We start from the raw sequence: 20,994 nt of genomic DNA on the forward strand, positions 1-20,994 counted from the left end.
TGGTGGACGTACAGCAAATCAAACTGTTGGGGATGGGGGAGCTTCATATGGTTCACTTTAGAGGCAGGTTCTGCCACATATGGCACATATGAAATGGTTCTCAGGTGCGGTTGTGGGTTGTTGTTTTCAGTGTTGGCACCTGTTGCCAAGCCACTATAATGACCGTCCTCCATCCTGTGAACATACCCGAGCCAGTGAAGTCACCTCTGCTTGATGAGAGCCAGAATACTTGGGAGATTTGTCTTTGAGAGGACTGCCACATTCCTGATTCTTTCCCTGAGACGCCCAGAATGTGCTGAAAACAGCGAAGGTGAAAGTTGTTAAGCTTCCTTTCCTGATCACTGTAAATCGTCCATGTTTCACAGGCAGACAAGGTGCTGAGGACACAGGCGTCATAAACCAGCATCTTGATGCTGAGAGGCAGCTTGATGTTATTCCATGGACAATTCGTGAGTCGGCCAGAAGTGGAACTGCTTTCCCTATTCGTGTATTGAGCTCTGCATTGAGAAACAGATTGTCTGTCACTGTGGACCCAAGGTCATAGATTTCACTGACCACTTCCAGCGTGGTGTTATTTAGTGTGATATTTAGGGTGGAGATGTGACCCAAACCACAGTTTTCTTGATGTTTACAGTAAGGGAGAACAAGTTACAGACATGGGAGAGACAGTGCATGAGTCTTTGTAGCTGAGTTTCTGTGTGAGTCAGTAGCATGGCATCATCACTGTAGCAGAGGTCTGTGAACGAGACAGGCTGTATTTTTTTGACTTCACTTTCAGACTGGACAGGTTATAGAGTTTGCCATCTGATCGAGTATGCAGGGAAACTCCTTCCATATCTGCAGGGAAGGCCAAGGTCAGGAACATGGAGAAGAAAATACCAAACAAAGTGGGGGCTAGGACACGGCCCTGTTTCACTCCATCCTTCACCCTGAAACTGTCAGAGCCATCAAACTGTACAGTACAGGGTATGTTGTTATGAAAGGAGTGGATGAGACTGAGGAGCTTTGATGGACAAAGGTCTTGTTGCAATCTCCTCTGTCACCTTTGTTTTTGTATATGATGATGATTTTTGTGTCACTCATGTCCTATAGAATGGATCCTACCTTCCAACAGAGAAGAAATAAATCATGAAGATACAGCAGTAAACAGGACTTGCTGTGCTTGAGACATCCTTGTCGGCTGTCTTTCAGTTTGTCCAACTCAACCATGACAGGAAGGTGCGGAAAATAGTTAAATGGAGATTGAGAGATGTCTCTCTCATGAGAGTTCCTTGATAATTTAATTTCAGAATGAAGTTGTCACTGTATGTAATGTGCAAGAAAGTCAGAATTGTCAGCAAGGATTAATCAGCATTTTCTGTTTAGAGATGTTAATCAGTGGAACCTTCCAGACATTGAATTGTAGAGTTTGCACCAAAGATTAATTTTGGATTGAAGTAAAAGTTCATAATTTTATTGTTAATAGTTCCTGGTGAGAGTTCTTGAGTTAAAGGGAAAGATCACTGACAGTGATTTTAAAAAGGGACATTGCAACCCTGAAAATCAGTGACATCTCCAGAATATTAAAGTCCAGCCAGTGATAGGGATTGTTAACATCAGCAGAAACAAACCCAGACTAGCAATCCAGGATGTGATTAACAGCAGCAAAATCCAACTCCTGCAGTCACTTATGAAGTCGCTCATGTGTCACGAGACTGCAGGAGTGAGTGAATCCCTTCCCACACACAGAGCAGGTGAACGGTCTCTCTCCAGTGTGAACTCGCTGGTGTGCAGAGAGAGCAGATGAACATCTGAACCTCTTTCCACAGTCAGTGCAGCTGAATGGCTTCTCATCAGTGTGAATTTGGTGTGACTTAAGGGTAGATGATACAGTGAATCTCTTTCCACACGCAGAGCAGGTGAATGGTCTCTCCCCACTGTGAACTCGCTGGTGTTCAACAAGGGCGTATGACTGCTTGAAACTCTTCCCGCAGGAAGTGCAGCTGAACGGCCTCTCCCCGGTGTGAACTCGCTGATGACTCACCAGGCTTGATGACTGAGTAAATCCCTGCCCACACACTGAGCAGGTGAATGGCTTCTCCCCAGTGTGAACTCGCTGGTGTTCTTCGAGGGCGGATGAATACCTGAACCTCTTTCCACAGGAAGTGCAGCTGAATGGCTTCTCCTCAGAGTGAATTCGCTGGTGAGTAACCAGGTTGGATGACTTTGTGAATCCCTTCCCACACATGGAGCAGGTGAACGGTCTCTCCCCAGTGTGAACTCGCTGATGTTGATTGAGGTCAGATGAAGACCTGAACCTCTTTCCACAGGAAATGCAGCTGAATGGCCTCTCCTCAGTGTGAATTCGCCGGTGCAACATTAGGCAGGTAGGCTGAGTAAATCCCTTGCCACACACAGAACAGATGAACGGCCTCTCCCCAGTTTGACTGCGTCGATGGTTTTCCAGCAGGGATGGATAATTGAAACCTTTACCACAGTCCTCACATTTCCATTGTTTTTCCACTGTGATGGCCCAGATGTGACTGCGTCGATGATATTCCAGCCGGGATCTATAACTGAATCCTTTACCACAGTCCTCGCATTTCCACGGTTTCTCCATGGTACCAGTATCCTTGTGTCTCTCCAGGTTGGACAATCAGTTGAAGCTTCATCCACACATAGAACACGTGTACAGTTTCTCCCAACGGGAAATGGTGTGATGTTTTTTCAGGCTGTGTAACTTGCTAAAACCCCTTCCACAGTCAGTGCACTGTAATGCTGTCACTCAGGGGGTCAGGGGGGAGGGGGGGGCGGGGGTGGGGGTGTCTTGGTGCTTTTCCAGTCGCACTGATGTTTGAAATCTTCTCCCACAGACAGAACAGACAAACGTTTCATCTTCCACATTCAAAGGCCGATGATATTCAGGTCCTGGTGAACTGACTGACTGTCAGTTCTTGACATGAAGCTTGGTTTGAGTTTCCCATCTGTAAATCCTCTCCTAATATTATCCTGTAAAAGGAGATTACACAAGTCATCACTTTAAATTCAAGGCTTAGGAACTGACAATTCTAGTTTCTGTGGAACATTTTTTCCCCTTTTGTTCCCCCAAAGCTGTAAATCCCCGTCCCACACACTCTCCCTCCTCCCTGGGCTGAAATCCAAACCCATCTCACCATCTCCACCATTTCTTTTCTCCACTCCCAGTTTTCTCCCTTCCTCTCCTCTGCCTGGGTTCAGTTCTCCAGCTCCTGTCTGCAGACTGACAATAAAATCAATGAATCTTATTGGGGTTTTGGGGCCTCCAGCGGGTGTTTCTGAATCCTCCCCGCCCACCTCCCAGGGTTTCCTTCCTTCCCACAGATCAGATTCCTCATTGATTTGAGCCCAAAGTGTAACCTCTTATTTATTGTCCCCCCTCTCCCATCCTCTGATGTGAACCATCCTCCACTCGCTGACCCAGGATGGCGGCCGTTAACCTGGGCCTGTTCCCGGGAGGGAGAAGCCCCCCAGCTACAAACCAGGAGCTGACAATTATTCCTCAGGGTTTGCAGATCCACAAAGTGTTTCCAAATCCTCCCACCCACCATCTCGCTCTAACTCCGCTTCTCCGGGACAAACAGGCGTGCCTTCTCGCAAGGCCATCAATCGCAATGCGCATGCTCCAAGCTCTTCGACACTACACCTGCGCACTGGTGTCCCGCTGTCCGGCGCATGCCCCAGCTCACGGGACTCGCCTGATAGACAGATGTTCTGGACCAATAGAGACTGGGGACGGGGCAGGAGGACAGAGCGGGAGAGGCTGGTTCTTCAACCAATCGGAGTGAATGAGGGGCGGGGCTGAGCCCGGATCTCCCTCATTGGCTGAAACTCTGCATCATTTCAAAAGCTGATTTATTGCAAACTCCAGGAGAAAACTGGACTTTCCTGTTTGTGGCTTTAAACAGATGAAGCCCTATGGGTGTGGAGTAAACATTTCAATATTTGTTAGTGAAATGTGGGAACATGATGAAACAATGTACAAACAATTTAAGGGCTGACTTCAAGGGCAACTGGGCAGATCGGGAATGTCATCATTAGAATAAGGAGAGCCCCTGGTTTCAATAAATGAAGTGACAGGGCTAGGACAGAAACATAGAAACTAGGAGCAGAAGTAGGCATTCAGCCCTTCAAGCCTGCTTTGCCATTCATCACGATCATGGTTGATCATCCAACTCAATAGCCTGCTCCCGCATCCTGATCCTTTTAGCTCCAAGAGCTATATCTAACTTCTTCTTGAAAACATACAATGTTTTGGTCTCAACTACTTTCTGTGGTGGTGAATTCCACAGGCTCATCACTCTCTGGGTGAAGAAATTTCTCCTCATCTCAGTCCTAAGTGGTCTACCCCGTATCCTCAGACTGTGACCCCTGGTTCTGGACTTCCCCACCATCAGGAACATCCTTCCTGCATCTACCCTGTCTAGTCCTGTTAGAATTTTATAGGTTTCTATGAGATCCCCCCCTCATTCTTCTGAACTCCAGCGAATATAATCCTATCCAACTCAATCTCTCCTCATATGTCAGTCCCGCCATCCCAGGAATCAGTCTGGTAAACCTTCGCTGCACTCCTTCTATCGCAAGAACATCCTTCCTCAGATAAGGAGACCAAAACTGTGCACAATATTCCAGGTGTGGTCTCACCAAGGGCCTGTATAATTGCAGCAAGGCATCCCTGTTCCTGTACTCGAATCCTCTGGTTATGAAGGCCAACACACCATTTGCCTTCTTTACCCCCTGCTGCACATGCATGCTTACCTGCAGTGACTTCTGCATGAGGACACCCAGGTTTCTTGCACATTCCCCTCTCTCAATTTATAGCCATTCAGATAATAATCTGCCTTCCTGTTTTTGCCACCAAAGTGGATAACCTCACATTTATCCACATTATACTACATCTGCCATGCATTTGCCCACTCATTCAGCTTGTCCAATTCACACTGAAGCATCTCTGCATCCTCCTCACTGGTCACCCTCCCACCCAGCTTTGTGTCATCTGCAAATTTGGAGATATTACATTTAGTTCCCTCATCTACATCATTAATATATATTGTGAATAGCTGGGGTCCCAGCACTGATCCCTGTGGTCCCCACTCGTCACTGCCTGTCATTCGGAAAAAGACTCATTTATTCCTACTCTTTGTTTCCTGTCTGCCAACCAGTTTTCTATCCATCTCAATACACTACCCCAAATCCCAATTTTACACGCTAATCTCTTATGTGGGACTTTGTCCTAAGCCTTCTGAAAGTCCAAATAAACCACATCCACTAGCTCCCCCTCATCAACTCTACTAGTTACATCCTCAAAAAATTCCAGTCGATTTGTCAAGCATGATTTCCCTTTTGTAAATCCATGCAGGTTAGGGAGAAGGTTAATGAAGTTCAGCTCTTCTCTCTGACGGGATTTCCGTTTGTCCCTTTCACCATTTTCACCTTAATTGTTTGCCATTTTCCTCCTAGTGTTTGACAAGGTGTTTACCAAAACTCAAACACTACCATTAACACTCCCACTGTCCTGTGCCTTGTCAAACTTCTCCTTGGCTCCCCCAAATCCTGACCTTCCATTTTGCTCCACCTGCTTCACCCTTCTTAAACAGTTTAAAATCCATCACATTTCTATTCCTATTTAGATCTGAAGAAGGGTCCTACAGACTCAAAATGTTCACTCCGTTTCTCTCTCCACAGATGATGCCAGACCTGCTGAGTTTTTCCAGCATTTTCTGGTTTCATTTTAGATTTCCAGCATCTGCAGTATTTTGCTTTTATCTTAGGGAGAAGATTAATACTGTCATCATTCAGAACAGCACAGATTATAAAGGAATAACTGATCTCAAAGAAAATCTCTTGTAGTTTGTGTGGAGCAGATGTGCTGAATCAGTTTTAAAGGAGTTAAATTATCTATGTTTTCTAGATTGGACAATCACGTTAAAATGTGGAACACAGATGGGCTATCAATTGGTGTGTTGTGGGAAGATCTGGATCCAAGTGATAGGGTTTCAGAACTGATTCTTGTTAAAACAGCAATTCCATGGCTATCTGATGGAAGTATTTAAAGTGGAGAACATAGTTGTGTTGGAGGATGATGTACACAAGGAATTTGTGAACAATCTGAGGAAAATAGTGAGGGGAAAGAAAGGGATCTTCAAAACAGCAGAGACTTCATGTTGTTCCAGAAGAAGTGGGCCCTGGATGTGTAGATGTCAGGTTTTACACAGCACACGGTCAGCCTGTAGTTTCACTCTGGATGAAGAATCTCTGAATGGTACCATTCAAATCACTCAATGAGATTCTCAGAGAACCAACATCGTCTGCTCAGACAGAGGAAGGTTTGTGTTACAGCTAATGAGAAGCAGCACACACACTCACAGACACCTATGAACACACAACCACATTCTCATACACAGAGAACCACATTCACACACTCACACAGGAATACTTCCTGTCCCATCAGGTGGACAAGAGCAGACTGCCTCATACTGAGGATAAAGTATCAGTGTCTGTAAGGACCACAACTTTAGAGGAACTCAAGTAAACATTATCCTCCACTGACTATGAGTGCTTTTGTTCAAGCAATTCCACTGCTTTCTCTGAACCTTAAATCAACATTAAATAACATTTGGGACATAGGAAACAACAAACAATAACATTGAACATTCTATTGTCATGCTGGGTGATCATCCCCATTGGGAGATAGTGTAAAATACAAAACAACATTCTGAGATAGTCACAGCATCTACTTTCCTCCTGGTTTGCTTGATGGAGTGAATGCTAAGACAGGTTACAATGACAAAGAATATAATTGAAATGCAAATAGTCATTCGGCAGTACAGAACTTAAATATTGCTGAAGAAAGACCATGTGTCGAAGCTTTTCATCTTGTATTCATCAGGACAATTCGCAAGAGTGCCAAATGTAAAAGGAACAACAATTTATATTTCATAGAGTCTTAGTGTTTTACAGCACAGAAAGAGGCCCTTCGGCCCATCATGTCCATGCCAGCCATCAAGCCCCTATCTACTCTAATCCCATTTTCCAGCACTTGGCCCATAGTCTTGTATGCTATGGCGTTTCAAGTGGTCATCTAAATACTTCTTAATTGTTGAGAAGGTTCCCGCCTCTACTACCCCCTCAGGCAGAGTTCCAGATACTCCACACCCTCTGGGTGAAAAAAAAATCCTCAAATCCCCTCTAAACCTCCTGCCCCTTACCTTAAATCTATGCCCACTGGTTATTGGCCCCTCCACTAAGGGGAAAGGTTTCTTCCTATCTACCAACCTCATAATTTTGTACACCTCAATCAGCCTTCTCTGCTCTAAGGAAAACAACCTCAGCCTATCTAGTCTCTCGTCATAGCTGAAATGCTCCAGCCCAGGCAACATCTTGGTGAATCTCCTCTGCACCCTCTCCAGTGCAATCACATCCTTCTTATTGTGTGGTGACCAGAGCTCCACTCCAGCTGTGGCCTAAGTAACATTTTATACAACTCCAACATAACCTCCCTGCTGTTGTATTCAATGCCTCGACTAATAAAGGCAAGTATCCCCCATGCCTTCTTACCACCTTATACACCTGTCCTGCTGCCTTCAAGGATCTATGGACATGGACACCAAGGTCCCTCTCATCCTCTGTAATTCCTAGGGTCTTACTATTCAACTCCATTCCTCAATACCCTGTCTGACTCAGTCTCGGTGCTACCACGATCCACAGCGAAAGTGAAAAAGCCATTCAACAGCTGAGAAATGGCACAGCCTCTGGAGCAGATGGAATTTCTGCTGAAATTCTGAAACACGGCGGTGTTACGCTCCTGGCATAGTTCCACAACCTCATATTCCTGATCTGGGAAGAAAGATGCATGTCAGGGGATCTCTGGGACAGTCTGGTTGTGAATATATTTAAGAAGGGAGACAAGTCCAAATGCAGTAATTACAGAGGAGACTCTCTGCTGCCTGCCACTGGAAAGATCATTGCAAGGAATCTCCTCAATCACCTTCTCTTAGTGGCCAAAGAGCTCCTTCCAGAGTCACAGTGCGGTTTTCCCCCATTGAGAAGCACCACAGACATAATCTTCACTGTGCGGCAAACCCCCCAAAAATTCAAGGAACAGCATCAATCACTGTACTTGGCCTTTTTGTCCTCACAGAAGACATTTTCTTTATTCATTCACGGGATATGGGCTTCACTGGCTGGGTCAGCATTTATTGCCCATCCCTAATTGCCCTTGAGAAGGGGGCGGTGAGCTGCCATCTTGAACCGCTGCAGTCTATGTGGTGTAGGTACACCCACAATGCTGTTAGGAAGGGAGTTCCAGGATTTTGACACAGTGACAGTGAAGGAGCAGCCTATATATTTCCAAGTCAGGATGGTGAGTGGTTTGGAGGGAAACTTCCAGATGGTGGTGTTCCCATCTATCTGCTGCCCTTGTCCTTCTATATGGTAGTGGTAATGGGTTTGAAAGGTGCTGTCAAAGGACCCTTGCTGAATTCCTGCAGTGCATCTTGTAGATGGTACACACTGCTGCTGCTGTGCGTTGGTGGTGGAGGGAGTGAATGTTTGTGGATGTGGTGGCAAACAAGGGGGCTGCTTTGTCCTCAGTGGCATCAAGCTTCTTGGGTGTTCTGGGAGCTGCACTCATCCAGGCAAGTGGGGAGTATTCCATAGCACTCCTGACTTGTAGACAGTGGACAGGCTTTGGGGAGTCAGGAGGTGAGTTACTTGTCACTGGATTCCTAGCCTCTGACATTCTCTCACAGCCACATTATTTATATGGCTAGTCTAGTTCAATTTCCGGTCAATGGTAACCCCCCAGGATGTTTATAATGGGAGATTCAGTGATGGTAATACAATTGAACATCAAGGGGTGATGGTTGTATTTGCTCTTGTTGGAGATTTTCATTGCTTGATACTTGCGTGGTGCAAATGTTATTTGCCAATTGTCAACCTTAGCCTGGATATTGTCCAGGTCTTGCTGCATTTGGACATGGTCTGCTTCCGTATCTGAGGAGTCATGAATGGTGCTGAACATTATGCAATCATCAGCGAAAATTCCCACTTCTGACCTTATGATGGAAGGTCATTGACGAAGCAGCTAAGATGGTTGGGCCAAGGACACTACTCTGAGGAACTCGTGCAGGCATGTCCTGGGGCTGGGATGACTGAACTCCAACAACCACAACCATCTTCCTTTGTGCTAGGCATGACTCCACCCAGTGGAGAATTTTCCCCATGATTCCCATTGACTCCAATTTTTCTAGGGCTCCTTGATGCCACATTCATGCAAATGCGGCCTTGATACCAAGGGCAGTCATTCTCACCTCACCTTGGGGGTTCAGCTGTTTTGTCCATGTTTGAACCAAGGCTGTAATGAAGTCAGGAGCTGAGTGGCCCTGGCAGAACCCAAACTGGGCCTCAGTGAGCTGGTCATTGCTAAGCAAGTGCCACCTGATAGCATTGTTGATGACCCCTTCCACTACTTTACTGATGATCAAGGGTAAACTGATGGGGCGGTAATTGGCTGGGTTGGATTTGTCGTATTTTTTGTGTACAGGACATGTGGGCAATTTTCCACATAGCTGGGTAGATGCCAGTGTTGTAGCTGTACTGGAGCAGCTTGGCTATGGGTGCGGCAAGTTCTGGAGCACAAGTCTTCAGTACTATTGCCGGTATATTATCAGGGCCCACAGCCTTTGCACTATCCAGTGCCTTCAGCCATTCCGTGATATCACATGGAGTGAATCAAATTGGCTGAAGACTGGCATCTGTGATGCTAGGGGCCTCTGAAGGAGGCCAAGGTGGATCATCCACTCAGCAGTTCTGGCTGAAGGCTGTAGAAAAATTTTCAGCCTTACCTTTTGCACTGATGTGCTGGGTTCCCCCTTCATTGAGGGTGGGGATATTTGTGGAGCCTCCTCCTCCTCCAGTGAGTTGTTTAATTGTCCACCACCATTCATGACTGGATGTGGCAGGACTGCAGAGCTTAGATCTGATCTGTTGGTTGTGGGATCGCTTAGCTCTATCACTTGCTGCTTATGCTGTTGGCACACAAGTAATCCAGTGGTACAGTTTCACCAGGTTGATACCTCATTTTTAGGTATGCCTGGTGCTGCTCTTGGCACGCCCTCCTGCATTCTTCATTGAACCAGGTTTGATCCCCTGGCTTGACAGTAATGGTAGAGTGGGGATATGCCAGGCCATGAGGTCACAGATTGTAAAAACAAAAATACTTGGAAAAACTCAGCAGGTCTGTTGAAGAGTCATGGGGATTCGAAACGTTAACTGTGCTCCTCTCCACAGATGCTGCCAGACCTGCTGAGTTTTTCCAGGTATTTTTGTTTTTATTTTGGATTTCCAGCATCCGCAGTTTTTTGCTTTTATCTTAGGTCACAGATTGTGTTCGAGTACATTTCAGCTGCTGCTGATGGCCCACAGCACCTCATGGATACCCAGTTTTGAGTTGCTAGATCTGTTTGAAATCTATCCCATTTAGCGCAGTGATAATGCCACACAACATGACCGAGGGTATCCTCAATGTGAAGGCCGGACTTTGCCTCCACAACGACTGTGCAGTGGTCACTCCAACTGATACTGTGATGGACAGATGCATCTGCAGCAGACAGGTTGATGAGGGTGAGGTCAAGTATGTTTTGCTCTCTTGTTGGTTCTCTCAGCACCTGCCGCAGACCCAACCTAGCAGTTTAGTCCTTTAGGATTCAGCCAGCTCGGTCACTAATGGTGCCACCAAGCCACTCGTGATGATGGCACTCACTGGTATCTCAGCAGAGTGGATAACTGAGTGAATCCCTTCCCACACACAGAGCAGGTGAACATCCTCGCCCCAGTGTGAACTGGCTGGTGTCTCCACAGATGGGATGATTCAGTGAATCCCTCACCCTCCCAATTATCTGCAAATTACTTTAAATGAAAACTCCCTAGTTATTGACTTTTCTTTCATGAAATAGGTCCTTCCTATCCACTCTATCAGGGCCCCTCATAATTTTATACACCTCAGTTAAATCTCCCCTCAGCCTCCTCTGTTCCAAGGAAAACAATCCCAGTCTATCTGATCTTTCCTCACAGGTAAAATTCTCCAGTCCTGTCAACATCCTCGTAAATGTCCTCTGTGGTGTGAACGCATCCTTCCTGTAATGCAGTGACCAGAACTGTACTCAGTAATCTAGCTGCGATCTAACTAGTGTTTTATTCAGCTCTAGTATAACCTCCCTGATCTTGTAATAAAAACAGAAAATACTGGAAATACTCAGCAGCTCTGGCAGCATCTGTGGAGAGAGGAGTTTCAGGTCTGTGATCTTTCATCAACAGAAAATGCTGGAAATATTCCCTCTTCCTGTATTGTGTCTCAGTTATCAATGGAAAGTATCCTGTCTGCCTTTTTAATCACCTTATCTACCTCTCCTGTCACCTTCAGGGGTCTGTGGACATGCACTCCAATGTCCCTCTGTTCCTCTACACTTCTCACTATCATAGCAGTAATATTATTTCCCTTTGCCGTGTTTGCCCTCCTCAAATGTATTTATTACCTCACACTTCTCCAGATTGATCTCCATTTGCTACATATCTGCCCACCTGATCAGTCTTTTGATATCTTCCTGCAATCTACAGCTTTCTTCCTCACTGTCAACAACAAGGCTGGAAGTGTCTTAATCATGCTCCCTATGCTAATGGCTAAATCATTGATATATACCACAAAAAGCACAAACCTTGTCCTGAGCCATCCGGAACCCAACTGGAAACAGTTTTCCAGTCACTAAAACACCTTTTCATCATTCCTCTTTGCATCCTGCTGCTCCAGCTGATGACACTTCCTGCAGTTCTGATTGTCTAGGATACGAGGAGTGTCCTGGTTTTCCCAAATGGAACTGGATGTGCAGTCCATGGGACTGAGATGCTGTGCCATGTCTAGTTATCTAATTATTAACTGACTTAAGAAAAATAAACTTACAATTAAAATAAATAAAGTTTCAGCGGCTACTCACAAATCAGCTTCTTCCATTGTGCTGAAGTCACCTTATTTTTATAGGGAATTAACTGAAATGTTTTTCTTAACTCTTATTATCTAAACACCTCAGAGTTTAATTTACTGAAAAATTAAGAGTTAAAATTCCTTGTTAGTTAGATTCACCTTTATCCCCTAGATTTGATGAATGAAACATTGACTGTAATTATAAGATAAATTATCAAATTGACTTCAGTTTTATGCTAATTAATGTATCTAGTCTTACTTTTTAGCTGTTTAATGTGGTGACCAAAACTATACTCAGTACTCTAACTGTGCTCTAACTAGTGTTTCATACAATTCTAACATAATCTCCCTGCTTTTACATTCTAGGCCCCGGACAAGAAAGGAAAGTGTCCCAAATGCTTTCTTGACCACCTGAACTACCTGTCCATTCACATTCAGGGATCTGTAGATATGCACCCCAAGGTCCCTCTGTTCCTCTACATTAACCCATTAACTGCATTAACCCATTTTTTTGTCTTGTTGCCCTTCCAAATTCACTGTCTCACACTGCTCCAGATTGAATTCCATTTGCCATTTTCCTGCCCTCTGACCAGTCCATTAAAGTCATTCTGCAGTCCATGGCTTCCTTCCTCATTGTTAAACAAACCAGCAGCTTTTGTATCATCTGAAAATTTCTTAATCATTGCCCCTACGTCTAAATAATTGATGTAAACCACAAAACTGTGGAACCCCATTGAAACAGGCGTCCAGACATGATTCAGTCCTCGATGAGGTTAAAAGCAGCAATAACAGGAGAATCCATCCCCTGCTGTTGCATGTGAACTTGCTGGTGTCTCAGCAGGTTCTTTGACTGAGCCAATTCCTTCCCACACATGGAGCAGGTGAACGGTCTCTCCCCAGTGTGAACTTGCTGGTGTGTCAGCAGATTCCTTTTACTTTTAAAGCTCTTCTCACAGTCAGAACATTTAAAAAGTCTCTGATCAGTGTGAACAAGTTGGTGTGTAGTGAGATGGGATGACTGAGTGATCTGTTCACACACAAGGGGCAAGTGTACGGTCTCTCCCCAGTGTGAACTCACTGGTGTATCAGAAGGTTAGATGAATCAATGAATTCCTGCCCACACTCAGGGCAGGTGAACGGCCTCTCCCCAGTGTGAACTCGATGGTGCCTCACCAGGTGGGCTAACCGAGTGAATCCCTTCCCACAGGTAGAGCAGGTGTACGGCCTCTCCCCAGTGTGAGTATGTTGATGTTTCAGAAGATCCCTTTTGCTTTTAAATTTTTTCTCACAGTGAGAACAATGGAACGGTCTCTGATCAGTGCGAACAAATTGGTGTTTCAGAAGGTGGGATGAACAAGTGAATCCCTTCCCACACACGGAGCAGGTGAATGGCCTCTCCCCAGTCAGAGTGCGTTGGTGGTTCTGTAAATCCTTTTTACTTTTAAAGCTCTTCTCACAGTCAGAACATTTAAAAGGTCTCTTATCTGTGTGAACAAGTTGGTGTGTCAGGAGGTGGGATGATTGAGTGAATCTCTTCCCACACACTGCGCAGGTGAATGGCCTCTCCCCAGTGTGAGAGCATTGGTGTATCAGTAGGTCCTTTCTGCTTTTAAAGCTCTTCTCACAGTCAGAACATTTGAATGGTCTTTGGTCAGAGTGAACTTGCTGGTGAGTCCGGAGGGTTGATAATGCATTAAATCCCTTCCCACATTCAAGGCAAGTGAATGGCCTCTCACCACGATGAACATGCTGGTGTGTGTAGAGGCTGGATGATTGAGTGAATCCCTTCCCATACACAGAGAAGGTGAACGGCCTCTCCCCAGTGTGAATATGTCGATGAGTTTCCAACTCAGATGGGTAATTGAATCCCTTCCCACAGTCCCCACATTTCCACGGTTTCTCCATGGTGTGGGTGTCCTTGTTTCTCTCCAGGTTTGACAATCAGTTGAAGCCTTATCCACACACTGAACATGTGTACAGTCCCTCCCTGCTGTGAATGGTGCACTTTTTTTTCAGGCAGTGTTGCTGGTTAAAGCTCTTTCCAATCAGTGCACTGAAACACACTCACTCGTGTGTGTCTGTCTCAGTGCTATTCCAGTCGCAATGTTGTTTGAAATCTTTCCTTCCAGTCAGAACAAACAAACATTTCTCCTTCCACATTCAAAGGCCGATGATATTCAGGTTCTGATGAATCAAGTGACTCTACCAGATCTTGATTTGATGTTTGGTCTGAATTTCCCATCTGCAAATCCAACCCTCTGAATACCCTGTAAAAGGAATTTACATTGAAATACTCAGAATATTCAAAAAACAAAGGTCATTCTGTCCAACTACTCTGCTGGTTTTGAAACACCACATGTTTCTCCTCCCATTCCATGCACCTCATCTCATCCTTTCAGCTTATCTTTCTATTCCCATTTCCCTCACGTACTTATCTAGTTTCCTTTCAAAATTATCTCAACGGTTTTCTGAGTTTCATATTGTAACCACTCTCTGAGTCAAGAAATTTAAAGTGAAAACATTCTCTCCATATCTACCGCGTCCAACCCATTGATCATTGTAAAGATCTCTATCAGCTCACTGCTAACTCTTCCCTTTTCTAAAGGAAAAAGAAAGCTCCAATCTGTTCAATCTTTCATAACAGGTGTATTTGTTTTGGTTTACAAAATGAATCACTGTCAATCCAGGATAGAAATTGAGAAGAAACAAACATTTCTGTAGGTTTGAGTTTGTTGTGTGTAAATCCTCCCCTTCTAACCCCCTGTAAAAGCAGTTTCCAAAATCCATCCCTGTAAGTCCAGTGTAGAAATGCACAATATTCTCTCCTCCTGCTGACAGGAACAACGATGACCACGCATGCGCCCTGATGCACATTGTCCCTAGAAAGATGGCGGCCGTTAACTCGGGCCTGTGACCGGAGGAGGTCGGCAGCTTTGCTCGATTTGGTGCAAACGCAGGTCCGGCAGCTTCTCATTCGGATCTAGAGACCGACACCTGGTGTTTATGAAACATCTAGTCCATCCTCCGGCACCATTCCTCTCCTCAGTTACGCTATTTCTCACCTTTCCTCCCCATCCCTCCGCCATCTGCTCCCGCAAGCCCCAGGTTTCAGTCACAACGACATTGCGCCTGCGCGCAGGGCGCCAGCCGGATGGATGATCATTCATTCCGATTGCTTGGAGGACCAACTCCTCCCTCTCGGTCTTCCAGAGCCGCCCCCTCTTCCTATTGGTCTGGATCTGCCGTCAATCACCCGGGCGTTGTGACGGTTACAAACGCTGAGAGCGGCCACAGACTCAGCCTGACTTGCTGATTCTTAGCAGCATTTTCTGTTTGCGAATTAGAGCGAGAGATGAAGTGTCTACGGAGATGGAAACAGAGTAAATGTTTCAGGCCGCTAAATTTTTATCAAGCTGTAAGAATTTAGGCATTTAGTTGTTTTCCAACATGTACGGAGTCAGGGAAATGAGAAGGCGAGAGGAAGAAAGAACAAACGGTCTTGTGATTGGATGGAAGGCTGGAGTGATTAAATGACAAAGCAATGCAAAACAAAAAGACAATGCAAGGCAACACTGGGTGATAAGAAGACAAGTAAATAAACTAATGGGACAAGTGAAGAGACAAAAGACAGGTCCAGATGAATGATAACAGGACAATTAAAGCACCAACTGTCTGAAAAAAATGGGAGTGGTGGTTATGATCTGAAATTGTTGAAATTAATGTTGAGTCCAGAAGGTTGTAAAGTGTCTGATCAAAGATGAGCTGCTGTTCTTCGAGTTTCCTTTGAGACTCATTGGAACAGTACAGGAGGCTGAGGCCAGAGAGGTCAAAACTGAAATAGTAAATGATCAGAAGCTCAGGATCACGCTTGCAAACTGGATGTTGATGTTCCACAAAGCAGTCACCCAATCTGATTTAATCTCCTCAGTGTAGGGGAGACGGCATCATGAGTACTGAAAACACGATACTAAATTGCAACAAGTACAAGGAAATCACTGTGCCACCTGGAAAGTGTGTTAAGGGCCTGGAATGTAGGAAGGGAGGAGGTGAAAGGGTGGGTGCAGCATCTGCTGTGCTCACACGGAAATGATTCAAAATGATGTTTATAAGAAGACCAGGAATAGGAGCAGCGAGAGAACAAATGGCCACTTGAGCCTCTGCACCATTAAATGATCTTCCGCCTTAACTCCACTTTTCCTCCCAATCACCAAATCCATTGATTCCCCAGTATCTAAACTTTCATGGATTTGCATCTGGAATATATTCAAGACAGAATAATTTGCAAGTGCCGCTGATTACTGCTCGGCAATCATATTAACTGAACTTTAGTCCGGCCTAGTGTCACCGCACTGAAATCTTGTCTTTCTCTGACATGTTATTCTTAATGCCATAATTGCCAGATTAAGAGTAAAACAGCCACCGTTTCACAGAATCACAGGGCAGAAGAGGCCCTTTGGCCCATCGAGTCTGCACCGATACGTGAGAAACACCTGATACCTAATTCCATTTACCAGCACTTGGCCCATAGCCTTGAATGTTATGACATGCCAAGTGCTCATCCAGGTACTTTTTAAAGGATGTGAGGCAACCTGCCTCCACCACCCTCCCAGGCAGTGCATTCCAGACCGTCACCACCCTCTGGGTAAAAAAGTTTTTCCTCACATCCCCCCTAAACCTCCTGCCCCTCACCTTGAACTTATGCCCCCTTGTGACTGCGCTTCAACTAAGGGGAACAGCTGCTCCCTATCCACCCTTTCCATGCCCCTCATAATCTTGTACACCTCGATCAGGTCGCCCCTCAGTCTTCTCTGATACAATGAAAGCAACCCAAGTCTTTCCAACCTCTCTTCATAAATTCAATGATTCATCCCAGGCAACATCCGGGTGAATCTCCTCTGCACCCCATCCAGTGCAAGCACATCCTTCCTATAATGTGGCGACCAGAACTGTACACAGTACTCCAGCTGTGGCCTCACTAAGGTTCTATATAACTCCAACATGACATTCCTACTTTTGTAATCTATTGATAAAGGCAAGTGTCCCATATGCCTTTTTCACCACCCCACTAGCGTGCCCCTCTACCTTCAGGGATCTATGGACACACACGCCAAGGTCCCTTTGTTCCTCAGAATTTCCTAGTGCCATGCCATTCATCGAATACATCCTTGTCAAATTACTCCTTCCAAAGTATATCACCTCACACTTTTCAGGGTTAAATTCCATCTGCCACTTATCTGCCCATTTGACCATCCCGTCTATATCTTCCTGTAGCCCAAGACACTCAACCTCACTGTTAAACCACCCAGCCAATCTTCATGTCATCCGCAAACTTACTAATCCTACCCCCCACATAGTCATCTATGTCGTTTATATAAATAACAAATAATAGGCGAACAAGCGCAGATCCCTGTGGTACACCACTGGACGCTGGCTTCCAGTCACTAAAGCAGCCTTCTGTCATCACCCTCTGCCTCCTACAACTCAGCCAATTTTGAATCCACCTTATCAAATTACCCTGTATCCCATGTGCATTTGCCTTCTTTAAAAGTCTCCAATGTGGGACCTTGTCAAAGGCTTTGCTGAAATCCTTATACACTACATCAACCACACTACCCTTATCTACACACCTGGTCACCTCCTCAAAAAATTAAATCAAATTTGTTGGGTATGACCTCCCTCTGACAAAGCCATGCTGACTATCCCTGATCAAACCTTGCCTCTCCAAGTGAAGATAGATACTCTCCCTCAAAACTTTCTCCAATAGTTTCCCTACCACTGACGTGAGAATCACTGGCCTGTACTTCCCTGGCTTATCTCTACAACCCTTCTTAAATAGCGGAACCACATGAGCTGTTCTCCAGTCCTCTGACACCTCCCCTGTGGCCAGAGAGGAATTAAAAATTTGGGTCAGAGCCTTTGCGATCTCCTCTCTTGCCTCCCTCAGCAGTCTGGGACACAAATCATCCAGACCTGGAGATTTGTCCACTTTTAAGCCTGCCAACTCCTCCAATACCTTGTAATTCCCTATATCAATTTGCTTAAGAACCTCGCAGTCTCTCTCCCCGAGTTCCATACCTTCATCCTCATTCTCTTGGGTGAAGACGGATGTGAAGTATTCATTCAACATTCTAGGGATGTTCTCTGGCTCCAACCATAGATTGCCCCCTTGGTCCCTTATGGACCCTACTCTTTCCCTGGTTATCCTCTTCCCATCGATATACTTATAGAATATCTTGGGATTTTCCCTATTTTTACCAGCCAGAGCTATCTCGTATTCCCTCTTTGCTCTCCTAATAGCTTTCTTAAGCTCCACCCTGCATTGTCTGTACTCCACTAATTTGCTTCCCCTGTACCTGCTAAAGGCCTCTCTTTTCCTTCTCATCGTAACCTGTATATCTCTGGTTATCCATGGTTCTCTGGGCTTGTTACTCCTTCCTATCACCCTAGAGGGAACATGTTGAGCCTGTACCCTCCCCATTTACTTTTTGAACACACCCCACTGCTCCTCTGTAGATTTCCCCACAAGTAACTGTTCCCAGGCTACCTCGGCCAGATCCTGCCTTATTTTATTAAAATCCACTCTCCCCCAATCCAAACCATTTTTTTGCAACTTGTACATTTCTTTGTCCATAACAAACTTAAACTGTACCATGTCGTGGTCGCTATCGCTAAAATGCTCGCCCGCCACCACCTCAGCCACCTGTCCGGCTTCATTCCCCAGAATTAAGTTCAGCAATGCACCGTCCCTTGTTGGACCCTCTACATATTGACCTAAAAAGTCCTCCTGTACACATTTCAAGAAATCCACTCCATCCAAGCCCCTAACACTATGTCTATCCCAATTAATGTTGGGAAAGTTGAAATCACCTAATATAATTACCCTATTGTATTTGTTTTCACACACCTCCACAATTGTGCACATATTTTTCCTCAATTTCCCGCTGACTATCTGGGGGTCTATAATAAACACCTAATCATGTGGTTGCCCCTTTTTTATTCCTAAGCTCTACCTACAAAGCTTCTTCGATGCCCCCTCCAAGATGTCATATCTTCTTTCTGCAGTAACTGACTCCTTAACTAATAATGCAACACCTCCTCCTCTTTTACCCCCTCCCCTGTCTCGCCTGAAGATTCTATATCCAGAATGTTGAGCTACTAATCCTGCCCTTCCTTCAACCATGTCTCAGTGATGGCTACTATATCACAATTCCACGTGTCAATCCTCACTCTTAACTCATCCGTTTTACATGTAATACTCCTGGCATTAAAGTAGAGGCCATCCAGCCTTGCCTTACTACCTTGAAGCTTATTGCAGCTGTACTCCCTCTGACTTGATTGTTTTACTGTATTATGATGTGTTCCTATTCTGCTAACATTGTGTGTCCCCTCCCCTTGCCGAATTAGTTTAAACTCCTCCCAACAGCAGTAGCAAACCCGCCTGCAAGGATGTTAGCCCTGCTCTGGTTCAGATGTAGACCGTCTCACTTGTACAGGTCCCACCTACCTCAGAAACGGTCCCAGTGATCCAGGAATCTAAAACCCTCCCTCCTACACCAACTTTTAAGCCACGTATTCATCTGCGCTATTCTCCTATTGCTGAGCTCGCTGGCACGTGGCACTGGGAGTAATCTAGAGATTACAACCCGAGAGGTCTTGCTTTTTAGTCTACTTCCTAACCCCTGAATTCTTGATGCACTGTAAGGAGAAGAGACAACTTTGTAATTACTCCAAAATGTTACAATCTGGCTCATTAGATCTGGTTATTCCATCCCATTTTTTATTCATCTCATGGGAAAATGAGTAAAATACTGAAACATACACCCTTTTGGGGACAATGGTGAGTTTGCTGCTCACATTAGTTCAGGTCTCCATATTATAAGAGAGATTTAAAAGGACTGGAGAAGATGCAAGAAAAAATTACTAGAATGACGCCAGAACTGGCAGGTTACACCTATTAAGAAAGACTGGACAGGCTGTAAATGTTTTCTCTGGAAAAGAGAGTGAAGGATGACCTAGTCCTTTAAGATTATGAAAGGGTTTGACAGAATAGACAAGTGGAAGATGTTTCCACTTGCAGACAGAATGAGAATAAATATCATTTAGTCACTAATAAATTTAATATGCAGTTCTGGAGCAACATTTTAAACAAGAGATTAAAAACAGAAAACATTGGAAATACTCAGCATATCTGTGGATGGAGACAGAAGATTAATATTTAAATCTGTGCACAGATGCAGTCCAGTTCTGATGAATGATCATGAGCCTGAAATGTAAACTGTTTCTCTCTTCACAAATGCGACCAGAATTGCTGAGTATTTCCAAAACTTTATGTTTTTAATTTAAGATTTGAAGCATCCACAGTATTTTGCTTTTCTTTAACTGGTGACTGCTGAAATGAACTCCATGTGATATCAAGAAAGAGCTAAATACACTGGATACTGCAACGGCTATGGGCCCAGACAATATTCCAGCAATAGCACTGAAGACTTGTGCTCCAGAACTTTCTGCATCCCCAGCCAAGCTGTTCCAGTACAGCTACAACACTGGCATCCATCTGGCAATGAGGAAAATTCCCCAGGTATTTCCTGTACACAAAATGCAGGACAAATCGAACCCATACAATTACCACCCCATCAGTCTCCAGCCCCAATAATCTGGTCATTGTTGCCCAGTTTGGGTTCCGCCAGGGCCACTCAGCTCCTGACCACATTACAGCCTTGGTTCAAACATGGACAAAAGAGCTGAACTCCCGAGGTGAGGTGAGTGACTGTCCTTGACATCACAGCCGCATTTGACCGAGTGTGGCATCAGGTACCCCTAGTGAAACTGGAGTCAACGGGAATCGGGGAAAACTCTCTGTTGGTTGGAGTCATACCTAGCACAAAGGAAGTTGGTTGTTGTTGTTGGAGGTCAGTCATCTCAGGACATTACTGCCGGTTGGGCTTCGGACACTACCTCAGTGGCTAAATCAATGACCTTCCTTCCATCACAAGGTCAGAAAT

The 20,994-nt window shown here is 45.1% G+C and overlaps 4 protein-coding genes across 4 annotated transcripts in view; 3 read left to right on the forward strand and 1 right to left on the reverse strand.

Annotated features, from left to right (window-relative positions):
- Positions 1-20,994, forward strand: part of LOC144697392 (uncharacterized) — a 558,602-nt gene that overhangs the window by 385,995 nt on the left and 151,613 nt on the right. The window lies entirely within an intron of this gene.
- Positions 1-20,994, reverse strand: part of LOC144697427 (uncharacterized) — an 87,418-nt gene that overhangs the window by 29,517 nt on the left and 36,907 nt on the right. The window contains exon 2 of the mRNA XM_078569403.1: positions 1,696-2,988. Within this exon, the coding sequence (XP_078425529.1) occupies positions 1,696-2,599 (904 nt within the window). The 5' untranslated portion in view covers positions 2,600-2,988. The remainder of the gene's footprint in view (positions 1-1,695; positions 2,989-20,994) is intronic.
- LOC144697062 (uncharacterized) overlaps positions 1-20,994 on the forward strand; it is a 464,933-nt gene that overhangs the window by 26,165 nt on the left and 417,774 nt on the right. The window lies entirely within an intron of this gene.
- LOC144697323 (uncharacterized) overlaps positions 1-20,994 on the forward strand; it is a 90,979-nt gene that overhangs the window by 14,261 nt on the left and 55,724 nt on the right. The gene's annotated exons all lie outside the window — the stretch shown is intronic.

This window comes from Cetorhinus maximus, chromosome 23 (genome assembly GCF_964194155.1).
Source record: "Cetorhinus maximus chromosome 23, sCetMax3.hap1.1, whole genome shotgun sequence".
Taxonomy (NCBI): Eukaryota; Metazoa; Chordata; class Chondrichthyes; order Lamniformes; family Cetorhinidae; genus Cetorhinus; species Cetorhinus maximus.